Here is a 25,320-nt window from a genome sequence, read left to right on the forward strand (position 1 = left end):
TGCAAATATTTCCTCAAGATAGTGATTTTATTTCCTTTGGATATATACCCTGAAGTAGGATTGTTGGATCATATGGTAGTTCTATTTTTAATTGTTTTTCTTGACCAACATGTTCTAATATATCTTTAATTTTTTTAGGAACCTCCATACTGTTTTCCACGGTAGCTGCACCATTTTACATTTTCACCAACAGTGTACAAGAGTTCTAATTTCTCTACATCCTCACCAATAATTGTTACCTTTCAGTTTTTTGATAATAGTCATCCTAATGGGTGTGAGGTGTTATTTCCTTGTAGTTTTGATTTGCATTTCCCAGATGGATAGCAATATTGATATTTATATACCTATTGGCCATTTGTATGTCTTCTTTGGAGAAATGTCTACTGAAGTCCTTTGCCAACTTTTTAATCAGGTTAGGTTTTTCTTTGGGGTTTTTTGTTTTGTTTTGTTTTTTTGTCTTTGTTTCTTTGCTATTGAGTTGTAGAAGTTCCTTTTAATTATATCTTGGATATTAACCCCTTGTGAGATATACAGTTTGCAAATATTTTCTCCTATTCCATAAGTTGCCTTTTAACTCTGTTGAGTGTTTCCTTTTCTGTGCAGAGGCTTTTTAGCTTGATGTAGTACCAACAACCTATTTTTGCTTTTGTTTCTTGTGCTTTTGGTGTCATATCCAAGAAATCATCGCCTACCCCAATGTCATGATGCTTTTTCCCTTATGTTTTCTTCTAGGAGCTTTACAGTTTCTGGTCTTAAAAAATCTTTAATCCATTTTGAGTTGACTTTTTGTGTATGGTGTAAGATACAGGTCCAATTTCACTCTGATGATAGTTCCAATATTCGGATCTATGGTTCTGTTTAGGCTCTCAGTTGTTTCTGCCAGTCTTCCTTTATGGAACTTTGTTTTCTGGGGTACCTGAATTCTTCAACTGTGTGCAGGTTAATACTACTTTTAAAAAAGTATTTGTGAGCGAGCATCAAGGGTGAAAAACTAGTATTTTCTTTCAGACAGCATTTGTGTGCGTTTGCTCCAGGTTCCCTGGAGGCACTGTTACCCAGTGACCATGTTAAACTGGTCAACAGACTCCGGCTACATGGGTTATGAATTCTCCCAGGGACTGGAGGTGGCCACAGCCTTTTAGGGAGTTTTTTTACTTTCCTTTTTCATCTTCTACACCTCTCATTTCTGCATTCAGACTTTCCCATAAAATTTAGTTTGAATTAATAAATGCCTACTGTCTTTTCAGCACTTTTATGGTAATCTTTTTAAAAGTTTTAATCTAGCTTTTTGTTTTTTTTCTTTTTTTGAGACAGGGTCTTGCTCCATCACCCAGGCTGAAGCGCAGTGGCATGATTACGGCTCCCTGCAAATTCTGCCTCCCAGGCTCAAGCGAGTCACCAGACCCGGCTAATTTCTGTATTTTTTATAGAGATGGGGTTTTGCCATGTTGCCCAGGCTGTTCTCAAACTCCTGGGCTCAAGCGATCCTCCCACCTCAGCCTCCCAAAGTGCTGGGATTACAGGTGTGTGCCACCGCGCCAGCATAATCCAGCATTTTTAATTTTCTTAAGTAGAAGGAGATGCTGTCAGCCATTTTAGGAAACCAGATTTTTTGTTTTACAGTTCAGTGAGATTGTCCTTAATTGTGCAATCAAATTTTTATATTTTAGATTCTCCTATCATATCATTTATGTGGTATCCTATTTGATCTTTCTGATTTTTTTCAAAACTGGTTTTCCTAAAAAACGTGTCTGAATTTATGTAGAATTTCTTTGTGCCACATTTAAGAATTACAAAGTGTTGGCCGGGTGCAGTGGCTCACGCCTGTAATCCCAGCACTTTGGGAGGCTGAGGCGGGCAGATCACAAGGTCAAGAGATTGAGACCATCCTGGCCAACATGGTGAAACCCCGTCTCTACTGAAAATACAAAAATTAGCTGGGCTTGGTGGCGCACACCTGTAGTCCCAGCTGCTCGGGAGGCTGAGGTAGGAGAATCACTTGAACCCGGGAGGCGGAGGTAGCAGTGAGCTGAGATCATGCCACTGCACTCCAGCCTGGTGACAGAGTGAGACTCCTTCTCAAAAAAAAAAAAAAAAAAAAAAAAAGAATTACAAAGTGTACAAAGTGTAGTCCTCATGTCCACAGTCCCAACTAGTTCCTCCATATTGATGAGAATTAAGTACAAAATAGTAATACATCTCACTGCTGCTTCTGCCTTCTGAGGGACAATATTTTTCAGCAAGTATAGAAATATAAACATATAAATAAATAAGTAAATAGTAAATATCCAGTAAGTAAATATCCAGCTTTTAGAAGAGACTCCCTGGTGATAGCTGAATAATTGAAGATTTTCAGTACTATAACTTGCTTCTGTGCCATAATCCTTATTAAATGAGTCATCATCCAAATATGCAGCACCATGGTGGACTACACTCCTACCCTAGCCCTTGCCTTTACCACTTTCTTTCTTTTTCTTTTTTTTTTTTTTTTTTTTGAGACAGAGTCTTGCTCTGTCACTCAGGCTGGAGTGCAGTGGCATGATCTCGGCTCACTGCAACCTCTGCCTCCCAGGTTCAAGAGATTCACCTGCCTCAGCCTCCCAAGTAGCTGGGATTACAGATGTCTGCCACCATGCCTGGCTACATTTTGTATTTTTTAGTAGAAACAGGGTTTCACCATGTTGGCCAGGCTGGTCTTGAACTCCTGATCTCAGGTGATCTGCCCACCTGGGCCTCTCAAAGTGCTGGGATTACAGGCGTGAGCCACCATCCCTGGCCGTACTTTCTTTATCCTAAACGCTCTCCTCTGTACTTCATTTTTTGGGTTAATCTTTGAAAATACAAGCGCCTACTTTAATATGCATTTGTCTGGGACTCCCTTCATTGTGTACTTTAGCTCTTCATTTAAATGATCAGTTCCAGCCCATAAAATCTCAGTGATGTTTCTGAGATTCTATCTACCACCTAGTATTAAGCTTCATATATTAATAATATGTAGAGGGAGGCCAAGGCAGGAGGATTGCTTGAGCCCAAGAGTTTGAGACCAGCACAGGCAACATGGCAAAACCCCATCTCTACAAAAATGTTAGCCAGGCATGGTGGCACATGCCGTAGTCCCACTTACTCGGGAGGCTGAGGTGGAAGAATCACTTGAACCTAGGAGGCCGAGGCTGCAGTGAGCCATAATCGTGCCATTGCACTCCAGCCTGGGTGACGGAGACCCTGTCTCTAATAATAATAATAATAATGATAATAATGTAGATACTTGAGAATGAAAGTAGATGTTTATTTTCTTCCCTGTAAATTTCTGGACACCATGCCTCACCTCCCCTTCCCACTGTACTTTGGATGTCACACTTGTCATTCATAACATCTCATTTTACAGGCTTTTTCTGGCCTTTTGATTCAATTACTGTTCAAGTCCTATTAATCATGTTAATTAATTAACCAAACAAATATTTCTAATATTGCTGAAATGTGTGTCTCCTTTTCCCAGCTATTTGATATTTGTGACTATGAATCTTATAATATCATCTGTGTAGCCAGTTTGTTCATTTTTCGTATCCTCTTATCTTCTCTATAGTGATGACTTTCAACTGTAGCAGGGGGAAAAAAATACAATATATGTCCCCAAGTCCTGCCCAGGACTGTAAAATCACTAGAAATACATTTCAGATTTATTCTCTCGCTCAGCCTACAACAAATCAATAGGTGTGGACCAGAGTTCACATGTCTGATGTGATTTGTCCAGCATTTGGTTAGAACACTAAAGAAAGCCCAAGTAGTTAACCAACATTTGTTGAGCAAGATCAGAACAATCACCCTTTGATATGAAGTCAGCACAAATCAGAAAATAGAATTAACCCTCTCACACACACACTCTCTAAAAGATGCTTTGAAAATTATATTTGATGAGACTAGATGTTTGTCTTCAGAGAAATCTCATTGCTGTTTCTCATTAAGAAAAAATGTAACTAAAATGAAACACATTCGTATATTTAAATGCCATCATAACTGAGGCATAGGGATTTATGTGGAATCTGAAAAATGGTGTCTTACTCTATTTTGTGCTGCTGTAACAGAATGCCTGAGACTGGGTAACTGATAAAGAACAGAAGTTTATTCTCTTACAGTTCTGGAGGCCGGAAAGTCCAAGATCAAGACGCCAGCAGGTTAGGGCCCAGTCTCTTGCTTCCAAGGGTGTACCTTGAATGCTGCATTCTCTGGAGAGGAGAAACACTATTACTCACATGACAGAAGAGGGAGAACCCACTCTCACAAGCCCTTTTTATGGTGGCATTAATCCTAAACACCTCCCATTAGGCCCTACCTCCCAACACTGTTACATTGGAGATTAAGTTTCAACATGAGTTTTGGAGGGGACAAAAATAATCAAACCATGGCAAATGAAAAATCACTGTTCTGGGGACAGGATATGCTCATTCTTATGTTTAATGTGAGTTAATAAAATGAACAAAGATGTAGCTACCAAATTTTATTAAAATATATCCCAAAACATAAAATTTTCCTCAACAATACTTTTTCCTCAGTTTTATTGAGATATAACTGACATATAATAAACTGCCCATACTTAAAGTATACAATTTGAAGAGTTTGACATATATACATCTGTGAGGCCACCACCACAATCAAAATAATGAACATATCTATCAACTCTATAAGCTTCCTCATGCCACTTGGTAATCCCTCCTTCCACCCATACTTCCCCCACTCCCAACCCCAGGCAATCACTGATCTATGTCTGTCACCACAGACTATGCTTCCATTTATATAAAATGCTAGAAGAGAAAAACTAAAGTATTTATTCTTTCTGGTCCAGCTTCTTTCACTCAGTATAATTATTTTGAGATTCATCCATACTATGTGTTGTCATCAATACTACATTTCTCTTTTTTTTTTTTTTTTTGAGACAGGGTCTGTCTCTGTTGCCCAGGCTGGAGTACAGTGGCATGATCATGGCTCACTGCAGCCTTGAACTCCCAGGCTCAAGCAATCCCCCTACCTTACCCTCCTGACTAACTGGGACCACAGGTGCATGCCACCACACCCAGCTAATTACTTTACTTTTTGTACAGATGGGGTCTCCCTATGTTGTCCCGGCTGGTCTCAAACACCTGGCCTCAAGCAATCCTCCTGCCTCAGCCTCCCAAAGTCCTGGGATTACAGGTGTGAGCCACCGCACCAGGCCTATTTCATTCCTTTTTATTACTGAGAAGTATTCCATTCTGTGGATACATCTCAATTTGTCTACCCAACCTTTTGATTTATAATTTAGCCTTCTTCAATCAGCTTGTGCCCTCCTATAAAAAGGCTTCCATGAATTCTCTTGTCACAGGAAATATTGATCAAATCACATTTTTGATGCCACGAAGCTGAGGGCAGACCTGGGACAGATGGTGTCTCCCACTGAGGGAGGGGAGGCCCCTGGGAGGTCAGTTTCTCCTGCTGCTGAACACCATCTTCCAATCACAACAGCAAGGAATTGGGAATGTGTCATTTTAGCTGTAAAGGAATGTACATGCAAAATGTCCTGATTAATGATGATTAAAGACCATTTCTCTTTTCCCCAAACCCAACCTCTTTGTGACTTCAGACCCCTAAGGGAGCCTGTGCAACATCGGTGAAGGTTGCTATTGACACAGGGTACCGACATATTGATGGGGCCTACATCTACCAAAATGAACACGAAGTTGGGGAGGCCATCAGGGAGAAGATAGCAGAAGGAAAGGTGCGGAGGGAAGACATCTTCTACTGTGGAAAGGTGAGATCTTGCCTTCAGCCTCCATTGGGGACAGTGAGAAGGTTTCAGGTGTTCATTTTATTATTCATCTTCCGTGTGTGTGTGTGTGTGTAATTGCACTCACGAGTATGCAGTACTTAATAACAGTTTGGGTTTGTTTGTTTGTTTGTTTAAAAGATAAGTGTTCAAATGAGACCAAAATCACGCAAAATAGGATTTTCAACATTCTTGTATCATATTAACAAATTATTTATTAGTTTGGGAGAAGTAAGCAGAGTAGCATTTGGGGGAGAGAAAGAGGGTTTTAAAAGAGTATTTGGCTGGGTGCGGTGTCTCACGCCTCTAATTCGCACTTTGGGAGGCCGAAGCAGGTGTTTTGCTTGAGCTCAGGAGTTCAAGACCAACCTGGGTAACATGACAAAACCTTGTCTCTACAAAAAAAATACAAATATTAGCCAGGCATGGTAGCTTGCACCTGTAGTCCCAGCTACTTGGGAGGCTGAGGCAGGAGGATGGCTTAAGCCAGGGAGGTTGAAGCTGCAATGAGTCATGTTCACATCACTGCACTCCAACCTGAGTGACAGAGCGAGACCCTCTCTCAAAAAAAAAAAAAAAAGCATTTGAGCAAATGTAATTAACTCAGACATGGTATTCAGATTTTGTTTAATAAAAGCAAACAAACGTAAATTTAAAAAAAAAAGCTCATAAGGTCACCAATCCAAAAGCCAGCTATGTGGGCTTCCTGGGCAGGCACATCATGCAAGGCTTTTGCTTAATGACTCATATTATAGGAGTCATTTCTTACTATGATCGGGGCTAAAGTTAGCATACAAGGAAAAGGTGGTCAAAACATGCTTTAAATTGGCCTTTAACTTTAATCCTTTAAATTGTCCAAAAAGTACAGTTGTGAATAGAAAGCAATATTCATACATATACAATGTCAATATGGGCTGTATGTAATAAAGCATACTTGGGTGAAATATTGGTATTTACTTAAGTAAACAGAAACGGTGTGTGCAGCTGAGTTCATGTAATGTGCCATTGCTATTGCCTCATCAGGAATCAGGACTGTCTTCACTGCAGCTCAGCAGCACGTGAGAGGCAATGTGGGGGTGATTAAGTGCCTAGACTGGTGCAAGGTTGCCCAGGTCAGAGGCCCAGATCTGTCACTATTGGCTGAGTTGCCTAGCATTTCTGGACCTTAGTTTTTTTCTCTGTAAAATGGGGATAATAATGTCAACTATTTCATAAAGTTGTTATGAGTTCACATTTACAAAGCACTCACACAGAACCTGGAATAAAGCTAATACTATGTATTTTTGTTGAATAAAAGTAAATTAAAATATCATCAGCCTATGCCCAGGAATGAAAAAGAAAGTAAAATAAATATCAAACAGAATTTCCACTTATATGGGATTGCAATAGTAACACCAAAGGGACCTAGAGTAGCAATCAAAACACAAGTAACACATTTTTCCACTACTCTCTTCATGTTAAATTTTCTCTGTGTTTTTAAGGCAAGAAAAAAATCATTGTTCAACAGAGGAAAAAATCAGATTTTACCAATTTTGCTTGCCCTTTCTTGTGACCAAAAAAAGCATGATTCAGGCTGGGTGCAGTGGCTCAAGCCTGTAATCCCAGCACTTTGGAAGGCAAAGGCGGAAGGATCACTTGAGGTCAGAAGTTCGAGACCAGACTGGCCAACATGGTGAAACCCTGTCTCTACTAAAAATACAAAAATTAGCCAGGCATGGTAGCAGGCGCCTGTAATCCCAGCTACTTGGGAGGCTGAGGCAGGAGAATCGCTTGAACCCGGGAGGCAGAGGTTGCAGTAAGACAAGATCAAGCCACTGCGCTCCAGCCTCAGCAACACAGCAAGACCCCATCTCAAAAAAAAGAAAGAAAAAAGAAAAGTATGATTCTAAACTTATATCCCCCCAAAAAATCTGTGAGCAAAACTGATATTCCAAAACATGTACTAATTTGTCCTGTGGGTATGAGCAACCTTGGCACCATATGTCTCAGACACCTAAGGGTACACATGCTCCAGTAGGATTAACCAAACCTTGATCCTTCATTATGTAATGCCTTAGTGAAAGAGTAATTTAATTGCTCTGGGGTCTAAGTAGGGCCAAACAAGAACAAAAGATCAGTGAAAGCAAATCTAAATCTATGCACTAATTTAAAATTTCACCAGGCTTTCACACCACCTGTCACAATGTGAAGGACCCAGTGAAGCCACACGCATAACCATGTTCCTTGCTCATTTTATCAGAATGGCATGACAATAAAGTATCAGGATAGGTCAGGACATCTAGAACATTGTGTAACCCTAGTTATACAATGAGGAAAAATGCAAGCACTAAGCATCAGGAAATTCACCCAGAAATGGGGAAGACTGCCATCAAATTAGGTACTCTGTGGTCAAGGAGGATCTGTAAGTCTCTTGTGGTAGATTTGCATGAAATTATGTCTGGAGATGTGAGGGTGATCTGGCTGCAACATATGTCACCCCATTGGTCACCAGGGCTAATTCAGCTGATCTGGCTGTCTAGGCAATTGTACCTCTTGAAGCTGCACTCTCAGTGGAAGAGGACGGCTTTCCCTGACGAAGGAGGAGGGTTTTTAGGTCAAGTGTATGTGAGTAGCTGCGCTCCCCTACTAGAACCTCCAAACAAGCTCTCAAGCTAGGCTCTAAGTGTCAACAGTTTTATCAGCTCATCCTATACTCAGATGACACTGCATCATAAACATATTTTTGTAAAATGAAATGTATGAATAAAATGTGTACAAGGGGCCAGGCACAGTGGCTGATGCTTATAATCCCAGCACTTTGGGAGGCTGAAGTGGGCAGATTGCTTGAGCCCAGGAGTTAAAGACGAGCCTGGGCAACATAGTGAGACCCCCCCCCATGTCAAAAAAAAAATGTGTACGAATGCTTTACAAAGAAAAAGGGGCTGCCTTATCGTGAAAAGTGTGTGGACATTAGTTAATTATCCCTCTTTGATTCTTTCAGCTATGGGCTACAAATCATGTCCCAGAGATGGTCCGCCCAACCCTGGAGAGGACACTCAGGGTCCTCCAGCTAGATTACGTGGATCTTTACATCATTGAAGTACCCATGGCCTTTAAGGTGAGTTCAGATGCCCAAAGGTCAGGTCTCTGCACCCTGGCAACCATGAGCCAATAGCTGTGTGCATGAAGCTAGCTTATTACTTACCACCACAGAATATTGTGGTGTTTTGTTACCACAGATCAGAGAGTACTGACCTAGTCTGACAAATACCCAAGAAGATTATGTTAGCAGACTCAGGCTTGGTTTCCAAGTTTCTTGATTTTTTAATTCAATGCAATTTCTATTATACCATGTTTTTACAACTATAGTTTAAGCTCTCTGCATCAAACCAACATGTAGTCCCCTAACTGCAGCCCAGCATTGAGACGCACACCGTTCTTCCCACTCACACAGTCACAATCTCCGCCCTCATCCTCACTTTGTTAATGTTGACTCTTGTTCAAATGTCAGATTTCTAACCTAAGTCTTAAAAATTTGGCAAGACCCAGTGTACAATTATGTGTTGCTTAGCAATGGGATACATCCTGAGAAATGTGTCATGAGGCGACTTTGTTGTTCTGCAAACATCATATAGAGTGTACTTACACAAACCGAGGTGGTAAGGTTTTACTTACCATGGTAGACTGCATTACTTTTGTAATAACATGAATAAAACGCAAACACGTTGTGCCTAGATGGTATAGCCTATTACAGACTTAGGCTAGATAGCCCAGCCGATTGCTCCTAGGCTATAAACCTGCACAGCATGTTACTATTCTGAATACTGTAGACAATGGTAACACAATGGTAAATATTTGTGTACATAAACATAACATAGAAAAGGTACAGTAAAAATATGGCATAAAAGATAAGATACACCTATACCTGGCACTTACCATGAATGGAGCTTGCAGGATAAAAATTGGGTGAGTCAGAGAGTGAGTGGTGAGTGAATGTGAAGGCCTCGGTCATTACTGTACATGACTGGAGACTTTATAAACACTGCACACTTAGGGTACACAATGAATCACATAATATTTTTTCTTCAATAATAAATTAACATTAGCTTATTGTAACTGTTTTCACCTTATAAATGTTTTAATTTTTTAACTTTTTGATTCTTTGTAATAATACTTAGTAGTAACACTAATACTAATTACTTTTTTTTTTTTTTTTGAGACAGAGTCTCGCTCTGTTGCCAGGCTAAAGTGCAGTGGTGCCATCTCGGCTCACTGTAACCTCTGCCTCCCAGGTTCAAGCGATTCTCCTGCCTCAGCCTCCCAAGTAGCTGGGACTACAGGCACGCGCCACCACACCCGGCTAAGTTTTGTATTTTTAGTAGAGACAGGGTTTCACCATGTTGGCCAGGATGGTCTCAATCTCCTGACCTTGTGATCTGCCCACCTTGGCCTCCCAAAGTGTTGGGATTAATTACTTTTTTAATAACATGAATAAAACACAAACATGTTGTACAGCTGTATAAAAATATTCTTTCTTTGTATTCTTATTGCATAAGCTCTTCTCTATTAAATTTTTTTTTAACTTTTTTGTTAAAAACTAAGACACAAGCACACATATTAGTCTAGGCCTACACAGGGTCAGCATCATCAATATCAGTGTCTTCCATGTCCACATCTTGTCCCACTGGAGGTTCTTCCGGAGCAATAACATGCATGGAGCTGCCATCTCCTGTGGCAACAGTGTCTTCTTCTGGAATCCCTCCTGAAAGACCTGCCTGGGGCTTTTTTACTGTTAACATTTTTTAAAAGTAGAAGGAGAACATTCTAAAATTATGATAAAGTATAGTAGAGCAAATACATAAGTTGTAGCCATAGTAAAAACAGACATTGTTTACTATCATTATCAAGTATTATATACCGTACATGATTATGTGTGTTCTACTTTTATATACCTGGCAGCACAGTTGGTTTGTTTACACCAGCAACACCACAAACATGATGTCACTAGGTGATAGGAATTTTAAACTCTATTATAATCTTATGGGCCACCATCATACATGCAGTCCACCATTGACCAAAATGTCATTATGCAGCACATGACTCTATTTAAAAGCGAGAAAATAAAATTTACTTCTCTGTGACTAACTAATGACATTTACATCTTTTTGGAGACGATAGATAATTTCTATTCTTATTTTTGATGGGTTCAAGGGCACAAAAGGTAAAATTTTAACAGTGAGAAATGACACAATATAGTGATATTACCTCCCAACTGAACCTATAATTGGGAAATCAATATTTGAAGCTAAAGTATGACATGTTTTTTGGTGTTTGTTTGTTTGTTTGCTTGAGGTAGGGTCAACCGGGCACAGTGGCTCATACCTATAGTCCCAGTACTTTGGGAGGATAAGGCTGGCAGGTCACTTGAGTCCAAGAGTTTGAGACAAGCCTGGGTAACATGGCAAAACCTCATCTCTACAAAAAATACAAAAATTAGCCAGGCTTGGTGGCATGTGCCCGTGGTCTCAGCTACTTGGGAGACTAAGGTGGGAGGATCACTTGAGCTGGGGAGGTGGAGGGTGCAGTGAGCCAAGATTGCGCCACTGCACTCCAGCCTGGGTGACAGAGCAAGACCCTGTCTTGGAAAAAAAAGAAAAAAGGGGGGGGAGGGGCTGGGGGTCTTGCTCTGTCACCCAGGCTGGACTGCAGTGGTGTGTGGCTCACTGTAGCCTTGAGCTCCTAGGCTCAAGCAATCCTCCTGCCTCAGCCTCCCAAGTAGCTGAGACTACAGGTGTGTGCCACCACACTCACCTAATTTTTCAATTTTTCTTTTGTAGAGACAGGGTCTCGCTATGTTGACCATGCTGGTCTGGAACTCCTGGCCTCAAGTCATTCTCCCACTTCAGCCTCCCAAAGTGCTGGGATTACAGGCATGAGCCACCATACCTGACTTCACATGCTTTTTGAATCTTAAGTTTTTTTAAACAAAAAACCTTTCTTGCTAAAATATTTTTAGCACTTTATTATTTTTTAAGTGTCAAGCAGAATTTTAGCCAACAAAATATTAAAAATTATGACATGTTTAAAAGATAAATGAACAAGAATGAGAGTCAATAGCATAGATTTTTAGAGGGAGGGTTGGGTTATTCTTCCAATAATACCTGGCTGTGAGGAAGAGGAATGAAGGAAAGAGACAAAGAGGCTTATCAAGATGAAAGGATGAGTAAAATAGGCACAAGGGAAGGTCAAGGGAAACACCTAGAGGTATCTAATGTGGGTTCAGGCTTGATAACCTCTTGAATAGAATCTGGGAAAGTAAAAATCATGTAACAGAATTCATGATGGAGGCATAAGGCCATTCAGAAGGTAAGTAAAATTAGGAAACACAAGGCAAGAAATAGGGAGCAGAAATGTGGGTCATAAGTGTTGAGAAAGTCAAAGTGCTTAGAAATCAGAGACAGAATGGATAATTAACATGAGTAGTAATGTGGCATCAGGGAGAAAAGGGGCTGTTCCCTGCTCTCAGGGAGATGGGAGGAAGTTGAGAAGACATTGTCTTTCCCTAAAGCAGGCAATGGGGAAAATGTTTTCACTAAAGCAAAGTTGAGTTTCACAAAGGTGAAATGCTAGAGGAAAAAATTAATTTTTTTTTTTTTTTGAGATGGAATCTTGCTCTTGTTGCCCAGACTGGAGTGCAGTGGCATGATCTCGGCTTACCGCTACCTCCGCCTCCCGGGTTCAAGCGACTCTCTTGCCTCAGCCTGCTGAGTAGCTGGGATTACAGGCGCCCACCACCACGCCTGGCTAATTTTTGTATTTTTAGTAGAGACAGGGTTTTGCCATTTTGGCCAGGCTGGTCTCGAACTCCTGACCTCAGCTGATTGGCCCGCCTTGGCCTCCCAAAATACTGGGATTATAGGTGTGAACCACTGTGCCTGGCCAAATTAGGGACAAATTTAAGAGCATAATGGATTTTGTCCAATTGCTTGATTCCCTTCTCAGTCTGTTTTGTGCTGCTATAAAAGCATGCCTGAGGCCAGGTGCAGTGGCTCACACCTGTATTCCCAGCAATTTGGAAGGCCGAGGCAGGTGGATCACTTGAACCTAGGAGTTCGAGACCAGCCTGGACAACATGGTGAAACCCTGTCTCTACAAAAAAATATAGAAAAGAATTAGCTAGGCGTGGTGGTGCACACCTGTAGTCCCAGCTGCTGAGGAGGTTGAGATGGGAGGATCACCTGAGCCTGGGGACATCGAGGCTACAGTGAGCCATAATCATGCCACTGCACTCCAGCCTGGGTAGCAGAGTAAGACCTTGTCTCAAAAACAAACAAACAAAAAACAACAATGGAAAAAGAATGCTATGATTCAGAAACATTTCCTTTAAAAGAAAAAGAACAAAGAATGCCTGACACTGGGTAATAGATAATAAACAGAAATGTATTGGCTCAGAGTTCTAGAAGCTGGAGAGTTCAAGACCAAAGTACCAGCACCTCACTAGAGCCTTCTTGCTATGTCATCACATGCTGGAATGAGGAAGGGCAAAGAGCACAAGAAAGCACCCCTCCTCGTCTGAGCCCTTTTTACAATGGCATTAATCCACGACTGAACAACTCCCATTAGGCCCCACCTCCCAACACAGTTGCACTGGGGATTAAATTTCCAACGCATGAATTCGGGGGGACACATTTAAACCACAGCAATTCCCAATAAGAAAATCCCTATTACCAAAGTCAACAAAGACTTTCATCCTGCCAAATTCAATAGACATTTTGTCCTCCTATTATTTGATCTCTTTCAATACAGTTGACTACCACCTCCTTCTGTAAACATTTTCTTCTCATGGTGTTCATGACATCTCATGACCCTCTCATGTGCTTTGGCAGCTTCTTCTCTGCCAGCTTCCAAATGTTGTTATGCCCAGTCCTCTACCCTCAATATTCTTGTCTTACTAGCTACACTCTCTCTATAGGTGACTTAATCCAATCATGTGGATTTAATACCATTTTACATGCTAATGACTCCAAATTTTACCTGTAGCCATGACCTCTCTCTAAGCTCCTGACTTCTGTGTTCAACTGCCTCCCTCAATATCCACTTGAATGTCTAGTGACCATTTCAAAGTCAAAATATCCAAAATGATATTCCGGATTCCTAGCCCCAACCTCAAGAAATGGTTACCACCAACCACCCAAGGTGTCTGGGAATCATCTTTGATTTCTCCCTCTCCCTCATTCCCACAACCCCACCTCATTTCCAAGTCAACATTAAGGCATGCTGGCTCTACTACTCATTCATGTGCTAATCTGTTCCCTTCTTTTCCTCTCTACTGCAGTTGCCCCAGTCCCAGGCACCATCAGCTCTCCCCTATTGCATATAGCCCGTTAGGTTGAGTTCCCCAGAAGCAGACCCTGAGATGAAGAGAATGCATACGAGTGATTTATTTTAAAGTACTGTTAAGGGAGTAGGGAAATGTGGCTGAAAAATAAGAGGTTAAGCAGATGTGAGGTAGAAAGCAGAGTCCTACAGAGAGCAATTTAGGCTAAATGTCACAGAAAGCTCTGGAGACAAAGTTGTTCACATCTCAGAATTACACAGTCACAGGGCAAAGAAACAAATATTGATACTTGTAACTTTAGTTCAAAGGCTGTCCCAGCAGGGGGAGCAGGGTGTAAATTCCTGGGCACATCTGAGTAGATACACAAGTCCCAGTAGCCTGAGGTCTGTCCTCTAACACACGCAGGTGTCAGCTGTACAGAGTGAAAGGACAGTGCACACAAGACAGGTACTGGCATCCCAGGGAGCATGGGCAGGTGACTTAATCCAGCTGGGCCGCTATGACAAAATACTTTAGACTGGGTGATTTTGAAACAATAGACATTGATTGCTCACAATTATGAAGACTGGGAAGTCTAAATTCTATTATTTTAATTCCCAGATATAAATAAAATGAATTACATTTATTCTTTTTTTTTTGTTCAGCCAGGAGATGAAATATACCCTAGAGATGAGAATGGCAAATGGTTATATCACAAGTCAAATCTGTGTGCCACTTGGGAGGTAAGTTCAAATGTGCTTCTTATTTTAAAAGACGATATTTTTATAACTGTGATCTGATTATTCCTGTCATACTTATGGAGAGAGATGTACCCTTTACTTCCAATGAAAAGTAACAGTCAGAACAGGCATTCCTAACCGTAAGTACAGGTATATGAAATCTCCACTTCTGGGTACTAAATAATTCTTACTTTTGTTTTGCTGGAATGCCAAAGAAAAGAGAGAGGGGTGGAAGGAAAAACAGTGTAAACAAAATATGTTCTAATATAAAAGTAATTAAAATATATGAATAAGATAAATTCACAAATTAAAAAAATATATATCAAGTTGTTAATATGATGCCTACAAGAAACAAACTTAAAATGATACATTAAAAAAACTGAAAAACAGGCAAGTCGCAGTGGCTCACACTTGTAATCCCAGCACTTTGGAAGGCCAAGGTGGGCGGATCATCTGAGGTCAGGAGTTCGAAACCAGCCTGGCCAACGTGGTGAAACTCTGTCTCTATTAAAAATATAAAAATTAGCCAGGCGTGGTGGTGGGCACCTATAATCCTGGCTACTCAGGAGGCTGAGGCAGGAGAATTGCTTGAACCTGGGAGGCAGAGGTTGCAGTGAGCCGAGATCATGCCACTGCACTCCAGCCTGGGCAACAGAGCAAGATGCCGTCTCAAAAACAACAACAACAACAACAAAAACCTGAAAAGCAATTCTGTTTTTTATTTCTGGGCAAGCTGCTGGCTCTTTTCTCAAGATCACAAGAGTAGACAACTATAGGAAAATAATAAATAAACCCTTATGGATTCATGGTGGGGAGGGATATTTTGAACTTGTTTGCTTAGAGGTGGTGTGGCAGCTCTGACCTAGAGTAGAAGTCAACCCAACAAGCAGGAAGAAGATAATACAGGAGAGGAACGGTTGGTCCTTTTGCACTTCCTTCACCCCTGCCATAGCCTGGGAACAAATATTGCCACACAGGCGGAAACTCAGGACTCAGCTGTAGAGCAGCCTTGAAATTCTGAACTTGTGAAAAACTGAGGAAAAACATAAGTTACCCACTGACCTCTGGCAGTTTTTTTTCCCACCGATGTGATTCCAAACTCCAAAAGTTTGGAAATTACACTCTGGTAAGTACCTCTTTCTATCTACTTGCCTCCGAGGCGACAGCTGAAGGTCTGAGCTGTGGAGTTGTTTAGAGGGGTGAGGAGGAATGATTTATTTCCCAGTGCCCGGGGCTCTGTCCAAAAGAACACACAGTCACTCCTGATCTCATTGGAGTGAATGAGGTTTGGACAGTTGGACATTTTGAACATTCTCTTCTAAGGGACTGCCTAACAGGACAGCCGGTATCCCCAGGAAAAAATGATTTCACAGCCCAAAGTAATAAGGCATTTGTTTCACAAGAAGACAATACATCTCAATTACTGATCCCAACGTAAATAGAACAGAGAACCAGGAACTTCTAAATTAACCAATTAATATATTAGAGAACATAAGAAAAGATATTAGCAATATGAAACGTGAACAAACAACATTTTAAAAAACAAGCTAAAATAAAAATTAAAAAAAACAATGCAATAGGTTGGGATAAATAGAAGAAAATGGTCAAATTGAGATATCAGAATGAGGAAATCTCTCAATATGAAGAAGAAAAGGACAAGAATTTTTTAAAATATGAAAGAAAAGCTAAGAAATTCAAAGAATAAAATTAGAAATTCCAATATCCACACAATTGCACTCTAAGAAAAAAGAAAGAAGAAAAAATAAAAGGAAACAAGAAGGTGGGCATAGCGGCTCATGCCTGTAATCCCAGTGCTTTGGGAGACCGAGGCTGGAGGATCACTTGAGCACAGGAGTTCAAGACCATCCTGGGAGACATAGTGAGACCCCCCCATCTCTTCAAAAAAGAAAAAAAAAGGGGGGTAATAGATAAAGAAAAAAAAAAACACGAAGATCTTAAAGGGACCATGGAGCACAAAAGAGGAAAGATGAGGAATATCATGGGTGAGGTGACATACACCTGTAGTCCCAGCTATTTGGAATTCTGAGGTGGGAGGACCACTTGAGGCCAAGAGTTCAAGGCCACAGTGTGCTATAGTCATGCCTTTGAATAGCCACTGAACTCTAACCTGGGCAGTATAGTGAGATTTCATCTCAAAAAAAAAAAAAACAAACAAACATAAGGAGAAAAATGTTAAAACTTCCAGAGCATAATAAATAATCCGATAAAGAAGGCAAAATGGAATAACAAAAATAATCAATCCAAGACAAAGCAGAAAAAAAAATAAGAGGGGTAATAAACAGATGAGAAAAATAGCAAACAAAGGGCAAGATGGGAGATTTAAACTCAGTAACATCAATAATTGCAGTATATATAAATGGTCTAAGCACCCCAATTAAAAGGCATAGATTATCAGAATGATATAAACCAAATCCCACTATATATTATACACAAGAAATCCATCTTAAGTAAAAAGTCACCAACAGGTTAAAAACAAAAGTCTTTCAAAAAGCAAAAGGATAGAAAAAGATATGTTAGGCTAACTCTAGTAAAAATAAAGTTGCAGTCGCTATTTTAAAATCAACAAACACTTCAGAGCAACAAGTATTACATGGGATGAAGAAGATTATTATATAATGATAAAGGAGTCAATCCTAAACATCTATGCCCCTAATAACAGAGCTTCAAAATACATGAAGCATAATCTAAGAGAACCGAACAGAGAAAGAGAATAATCTGCTCTGCCGCCCAGGCTGGAGTGCAATGGCATGATCTTGGCTCACTGCAAGCTCCACCTCCCAGGTTCACGCCATTTTCTTGCCTCAGCCTCCCGAGTAGCTGGGACTACAGGCGCCCGCCACCACGCCTGGATAATTTTTTGTATTTTTAGTAGAGACAGGGTTTCACTGTGTTAGCCAGGATGGTCTCGATCTCCTGACCTCGTGATCCACCTGCCTCGGCCTCTCAAAGTGCTGGGATTACAGGCATGAGCCACCATGCCCGGCCTATAGTCAGAGATTCTATTAAAATGATATCATACTAAAATGATAAGTATACAGAAAGAGCTGTATCTACTAAAAATCCTATAGGATATAGGAGATTTAAACATTATGAACCTTCTTAACCTGACGTTTATAGAACACTTCACCAAAATATAACAGAATGTTTTCTTTCTTTTCCTTCCTTCCTTTCTTCCTTCCTTCCTTCCCTCCCTTCCTTCCTTCCCTCCCTTCCTCCTCCCTCCTTCCCTTCCTTCCTTCCTTCCTTCCACGAGTCTTGCCCTGTCGCCCAGGCTGGAGTGCAGTGGCGCGATCTCGGCTCACTGCAACCTCCACGTCTCGGGTTCAAGCGACTCTCCTGCCTCAGCCTCCTGAGCAGCTGGGATTAGAGGCTCATGCCACCATGCCCAGCTAATTTTTGTATTTTTAGTAGAGATGGGGTTTCGCCATGTTGGTCAGGCTTGTCTCGAACTCCTGACTTCGTGATCCACACGCCTTGGCCTTTCAAAGTGCCTGGATTACAGATGTGAGCCACTGTGCCCAGCAACATAGGCCATTTTTTGAACCATAGCATAAATGTCAGTAATTCTTCAAGTATTTTAATTATGCAAGGTATGCTGTCTGATCAAACAGGAGGCACACATGTAAATAACCCATAAGACCTAAAAAAATTAAAATCTTTATCTAGATGTAATTTATATATTAGCAACACACGATTGGAAATTATTTTTAAAAACAATACTAAACATTAAATATTCAGAGATAAATCTAAAAAAATCTGTGCAAGAGCTATATAGTAAAAACAACTTATTACTGAAAGAAATAAAAGATGATCCAAAATTCAATGGAGAGATATACTATGTTCCTTGATCAGAATATCAAGATTTTAATTCTCCCCAAATTCATCTGTAGATTCAATGTAGTCCCAGTCAAAATCTCAACAAAAATGGAAAACTTACTTCTAAAATTTATATGGGGCCCGGAGCAGTGGTTTATGCCTATAAATCCCAGCACTTTGGGAGGCCAAGGCAGGTGGATCACATGAGGCCAGGAGTTCGAGACCAGCCTGGGCAACATGGCAAAACCCTGTCTCCACTAAAAACACAAAAATTAGCCAGGCATGGTGGTGCCCATCTATAATCCCAGCTACTTGGAAGTCTGAGGCATGAGAATCGCTTGAACCTGAGAGGCGGAGGTTGCAGTGAGCCGAGATCCCACCACTGCACTCCAGCCTGGGTGACAGAGTGAGATTCTGTCTCAAAAAAATAAATAAAATAAAATTTATATGGAAGTACATATAACCTATAATAGCCACAACAACTTTTTGAAAAAGAGCAATAGCCAAGCACAGTGGCTCATACCTGTAATCTCAGCACTTTGAGAGGCTGAGCGGGGAGAATTACTTGAGCCTAGGAGTTCAAGACCAGCATGGGGAACAGTGAGACCCCGTCTCTACAAAAACATAAAACAATTAGCCATGCACGGGGGTTGCATGTGCCTGTGGTCCCAGCTACTCAGGAGGCTGAGGTAGGAGGATCACTTGACCTGGTAGGTTGAGGCTGCAGTGAGCTATACCATTGCAACCCAGCCTCAGTGACAGAGCAAGACTCCATCTCAAAAATAAAAAGCAATAAGTTTGGAGGGCTTATACTAATTTCAAGAATTATTATACAACTATTATAATCATGACAGTGCCATATTAGCATAAAGAGGAACATATAGATCAATAAAACATAATAGAGAATGTTAAACTAGACCCATACACATATATGGTCAGTTGATTTTCAACAGAAATGCCAACACAATTCAATGGGGAAGGGTAATCTTGTGCTAAAACTAGCCCATACCACCTTGCAAGAACCTGTTGTGCAAACCTCTTCCTAACTCCACATTCAGTGATGTCGGGTTGTTAGCTTGAATAGCCTGGTGTGAATAGTCACATCACAGACATTGACAAATACTACAAACTGGGGAGCTTTTTTCTTCCTGGATAGCTGGTTGTTAAACATTTATTAGTATTCCACTGGAGGTGTTCATGATCTTGATTGTGATGATGATTTTACAGGTGTATGCATACGTTAAAATTCCTCAAAATGTACACTTCAAAAATGAATAGTTTATTGTACATCAGTTATAACTCACCAAACTATAAGGCAAAAATGATGCATGATAAAAAGTTCCACATCTACACATGCTCAGAAATTTTGCCACATAAAGACCCACACCGGAAATCATTAGGTCTGATTGATGTACTAAGTAAAAGGAACAAAAATCTAACAGATGCTCCAAAAAAAATGCGTAAAGCAAAAGTGATCAAATTAAGCTTAAAGTGTGTATTATCTATAAAAATATTGAGATCAAATAATAAAAGGAAAATGAACCCATAATACGCTACAATTAAAGTTTATATACATACTATTAGCATCACAGATGTTGAGGGTAGATAAATACCATGTAAACATGCTAAGTTATTGTCTTCATTAGAAAACTTCTTAAAAGTAATAAAGAGTTAAGAAGAAACAGAATAAGTGGGATAAATTGAAATAAATCAAGATGGTAGAAACAGTTCAAATATATGTATGGTTGCAATAAATGTAGATAAAATAAACTCACCTAGACAGAGATTGACATTTAAAAGGAGGCACCTAAGCAAAAAGACATGTGAAAGTTAAAACTTTACAGGTAAAAAAAAACCACACACGCACCAGTCAAATACCAGAAAAAGTTGGTATTACTATATTAATATCATATAACACAGACTTAAGAATTAAAAGCATTATTAGGGATAAAAAGAGTTGTACATAAAGATGGAAGATTGAATTTACCAAAAAGATATATAATTTTAAGCACATATATACCAAATAAAGTATCTTCAAAATATATAAAACAAAAAATTGACAGAATACAGGAGGACATTGGCTCATGCCTATAATTCCAGCACTTTGGGAGGCCAAGGTAGGAGGATCACTTGAGGCCAGGAGTTTGAAATCAACCTGGGCAACATAGTGAGACCCCCTCATCTCCAAAAAATATTTTAAAAACAAAATTTAGCCAGTGTGGTTGCACATGCTTGTAGTCCAGCTACTTAAGAGGCTAAAGAGGGAGGATCTCTTGAGCCCAGAAGTCAAGGCTGCAGTGAGCAAAGATCCCACCACAGCACTCCAGCCTGGGTGACAGAGCAAGATACTGTTTCAAAAAAAAATACAGAAGAACATGAATAAATCACCAGTATAGTAAAAGATTTTTGACATACTCCTTTCAGTTTTTGACATATTCCTTCTGTTAATTTTGACATATTAATTTCAGCTACTGAGAAGCCAAGAAGAGCTAGACCTAATTTTATATATAACATGTGTGTATGTATATTTAAATACATATATATATGAGGGAGAGAGGACAGAGTGTTACATCCAAAAATGGGACAATGTATCTATTTCACATACACCAGAATGTTTATAAAAATTGCCAGCCGGGCGCAGTGACTCATGCCTATAATCCCAGCACTTTGGGAGACTGAGGCAGGTGGATCACCTGAGGTCAGGAGTTCAAGGCCAGCCTGACCAACATGGTGAAACCCCATCTCTACTAAAAATACAAAATTAGCCAGGTGTGGTGGTGCATGCCTGTAATCCCAGCTACTTGGGAGGCTTCAACCTGCGAGGCAGAGTTTGCAGTAAGCCGAGATCGTGCCATTGCACTCTAGCCTGGGCAACAAGAGCGAAACTCCATCTCGGAAAAAAAAAAAAAGTGCTCAGGTACTATGCCATAAAGTATCCAAAAATTTCAAGAAGTAGGATCATTTAAAAAAAATGTTTTTAATTGAGATAGGGTATCACTCTGTTGCTCAGGCTGGAGTGCAGTGACACAGTTATAACTCACTGCAGCCTCAATTTCCCCAGCTCAAGTGGATCCTCCTACTTCAGCCTCTTAAGTAACTGGGACTACAGGCATGCGCCACCATGCCTAGTTAATTCTTGATTTTTATTAGAGATGAAGTCTCACTCTGTTGCCCAGGCTGGTCTTGAACTCCTAACCTCAAGTGATCCTCCTGCCTTGGCCTCCCAAAGTGCTGGGATTACAGGTGTGAGCCATCGTGCCCTATCTGGGATCACTAAAGTGTGGTAAATACCTTGAGAAAATACAAGGGGAAGATATGGCATACGATTGAATTGATTTCCAAATTCAGTCATAGAATTACTGCGCTTTCCCACCATCCTTCTTTTATTTTTTTTCGCAAGATGCTTATTAACATACCCCGGAACTTTCCTTTTTAAAGAATTCACAGTCACCCTTATAAACATTCATTCTTGCTTCTTGTGAGGCTTGTTTGTTGACCTGTGGACATTTACTCTACAGGCGATGGAAGCTTGCAAAGATGCTGGCTTGGTGAAATCCCTGGGAGTGTCCAATTTTAACCGCAGGCAGCTGGAGCTCATCCTGAACAAGCCAGGACTCAAACACAAGCCAGTCAGCAACCAGGTACAGCCTAATAGCTTCCACTAGGGTGTCAGGAATGGGGCCAGGATTTACATGACACGAAGAGGCCTCAGCTGGGAGTCGGGAAGGCTCATGATTGCTCCACCTAAATCTCATCTTGGGACAATGCGCTCTTTAGACTTGGACCCTTTAGACTTCTATTGGTGTCACTTAAAAAAACGGACTTGGGGCCAGGCACGGTGGCTCACGCCTGTAATCTCAGCACTTTGGGAGGCCGAGGCGGGTGATCACGAGGTCGGGAGTTTGAGACCAGCCTGACCAACATGGTGAAACCCCGTCTCTATTAAAAATACAAAAATTAGCTAGGCATGATGGCACATGCCTGTAATCCTAGCTACTCAGAGGCTGAGGCAGGAGAATTGCTTAAACCCGGGAGGCGGAGGTTGCAGTGAGCCGAGATTGCGCCACTGCACTCCAGCCTGGGCGACAGAGTGAGACTCCATCTAACAAAAAAAAAAAAAAAAAAAAAAAAAGAATCTAATGAAAATCAATGAAAAAAATGAGAAAAAACACTAAAGCTCAACAGAAAAAGGAGTAAAAGGAATGAACAGAAATTCACAAAAGACAAATTGCAAGACTGGTACACATGAAAAATGTTAAACTTACTATTAATTAGAGAAACTTAAATTGAAGTGTGATTTTTCTATTGCACATCAAATTAGCTAAGTTTTTGTCTTATTAATATTTTTACATATAATGCCCCCATGTAGGCAAGTGATTAAATGCTAGTGAGTGCAAATTGGTTCAGCCTTACTAAAAAACAATTTGTCAATATGTATCAAGGGCCTTAAAAAATGTTCAGTCTTTTATTTCTAGTAACCTACGATAATAAAAAAAAATATCAGAATGCCTAGATAGACTGATGTGTGTTCAATACAACATTGTTCATAATGGAACAAAATGGAAACAACATAATACAAAAAATTAAGGGAATGATTAAGTTACAAGACATTCATATTATGTGAAATCTTAACAAAAGATGTTCTCGAATCCATTTTAAGGAAGCAAAATGAACAAGATATGAAGGGACAGACTGGGACACAAAATGTATACAGTATGAAGGAGATTCTATTAATAAAATGGATTTTATTGAAGAATTTTTTTAACAGTAAAATTGCATTCAACAACGTGGCCTTGATTTTGTGCTCTGCTCTCCAATGCAACCACATAGGTTGAGTGCCATCCGTATTTCACCCAGCCAAAACTCTTGAAATTTTGTCAACAACATGACATTGTCATTACTGCATATAGCCCTTTGGGGACCAGTAGGAATCCAGTCTGGTAAGTAAAACTTTAGGAAGCATTTCCTTTGGTGTAGAGTGTGAGGCTCATGTGAACTACTGTATTTGATTGGAATGCCTTTTGGTTTGCCTGTGCAACCTCTTCAAGTCATTATCTGAATATATGAATTAGAACTTTTCATACTTTCCTGACTGAGCTGTTGTAAAATTGATTACATTATAGGTATGAAATTGCCTATCAGTGCCCGATATATAGGAATGCTCAGTAAAAGTTAGTTTAATTATTATTTGACAAAGGAGTTTCTATGGCCATGTTTTGCAAATTTTGAATCTTTTGATCTCTGTATTCAATAGTGATACTTCTACTATGATGCGCTCCATAAACTTAAGTAGAAATTTTTCTACTTTAAGATGATTTCAAAAGTTGTGTCTCTATTTCTTCCACTTCAGTCTTCCTGCCTTTCCCTATATGCCAGCTCTCTCTATAAGACTCATCAAAAAATATTATTTACCCTCTGAAGGAGGCAGCTCCATAAACTTGCCTTGCTTGATCTTCCCATACTAAGAGTAACTCTCCATTCAGTGCATACTCTGCACTCAGAGAAACTGGTTACAGGTGACCTGCAGTGTCCTGGTAGGTGACTGGGTGAATGGGAAGACAGAGGAGGAGGATGGTTTATTAACCTTTGGTTCTCATTACACAAACTAATTATGATGCATGTTTTGATATTTTTAAGGGTGAATGTTTCTTCTCCACCTTTGTTAAAGGATGCACTTCTAAACTCATTGGGGAAAAGGTACAATAAGACAGCAGCTCAAATTGTTTTGCGTTTCAACATCCAGCGAGGGGTGGTTGTCATTCCTAAAAGCTTTAATCTTGAAAGGATCAAAGAAAATTTTCAGGTAAGAGAACTGCTTTTGGAAATGTGAAAAGATGGGTATGTTTGCTATTTTTGCTTTTATAGAATGTGTTCAGCTTAATAGGAAACCTGTAACGCTCTCATATTTTATTTTACACCAGCTCCTTGACCCGTGTAGCCCATATCTAGGTTTAATTTTCATTCAATTTGAGACAATTGCTAGTACTTCAGAGATTGCTTTGCTACTTGTACACTATCCAGATCTCTTATATTTTCTCTTTCCTTATCTTTTATTTCTTTTTTTTTTAATTTTTTTTTTGTTTAGAGACAGGGTCTTGCTATATTGCCCAGGCTAGTCTGGAACTCCTGTCTTTAAGCGATCCTTCCACCTTGACCTCCCAGAGTTCTGGGATTACAGGCATGAGCCACTGTACCCAGCCTCTTCCCTTAGCTACTGACCCTTGACACTACCTGCTCACTTCTCTACCAGCACAACAGAAATTGAGTGAATAAAATTTGGAATTCATAATAGTCAACTTTCCACCTTCTTAATGGCTCTGGTAAAAGTTGAGGACAAATTTGAAAATTATTGAAGACGACCATTTAGACTTCATGAATGCTAATTGCCTTTATTTCCCTCTATAAGTAATCTATGACTTACATTGTAACTTCCAGGTGAAGAAAGAACTAGACAAAGGGGTAATTCACTTATTCTGCTACTACTAAAGACTAAACTGCTAGGTAAATACAACCATAGAAAAGTGCCATATAAAATTAATTAATTACCCATTAGTTAATTTACATTTCAAAAGTAAATTGCCTATTTAGCCCTACTCATAATTAAAGATAAATAAAAAGATACTAGTTGTCCCTTCATATCAGAAAATAAT

The 25,320-nt window shown here is 40.0% G+C and overlaps 1 protein-coding gene and 1 long non-coding RNA gene across 3 annotated transcripts in view; one reads left to right on the forward strand and one right to left on the reverse strand.

The window, feature by feature from the left end:
* The window catches only part of AKR1D1 (aldo-keto reductase family 1 member D1), a 114,798-nt gene that overhangs the window by 81,006 nt on the left and 8,472 nt on the right, over positions 1–25,320 (forward strand). The window contains exons 5-11 of one of the 2 annotated variants that reach the window (XM_054559875.1): positions 4,134–4,172; positions 5,615–5,782; positions 8,778–8,894; positions 14,759–14,836; positions 22,189–22,311; positions 23,501–23,610; positions 24,308–24,473. In XM_054559875.1, coding sequence (XP_054415850.1) covers positions 4,134–4,172; positions 5,615–5,782; positions 8,778–8,894; positions 14,759–14,836; positions 22,189–22,311; positions 23,501–23,610; positions 24,308–24,473 — 801 coding nt within the window. The remainder of the gene's footprint in view (positions 1–4,133; positions 4,173–5,614; positions 5,783–8,777; positions 8,895–14,758; positions 14,837–22,188; positions 22,312–23,500; positions 23,611–24,307; positions 24,474–25,320) is intronic. The other variant, XM_024250055.2, reaches the window with a different exon arrangement.
* Positions 4,114–25,320, reverse strand: part of LOC129060683 (uncharacterized) — a 240,412-nt gene continuing 219,205 nt past the window's right edge. The window contains exon 6 of the long non-coding RNA XR_010140762.1: positions 4,114–4,223. This is a non-coding gene — a long non-coding RNA (uncharacterized LOC129060683). The remainder of the gene's footprint in view (positions 4,224–25,320) is intronic.

Source organism: Pongo abelii, chromosome 6 (genome assembly GCF_028885655.2).
Source record: "Pongo abelii isolate AG06213 chromosome 6, NHGRI_mPonAbe1-v2.0_pri, whole genome shotgun sequence".
Classification (NCBI taxonomy): Eukaryota; Metazoa; Chordata; class Mammalia; order Primates; family Hominidae; genus Pongo; species Pongo abelii.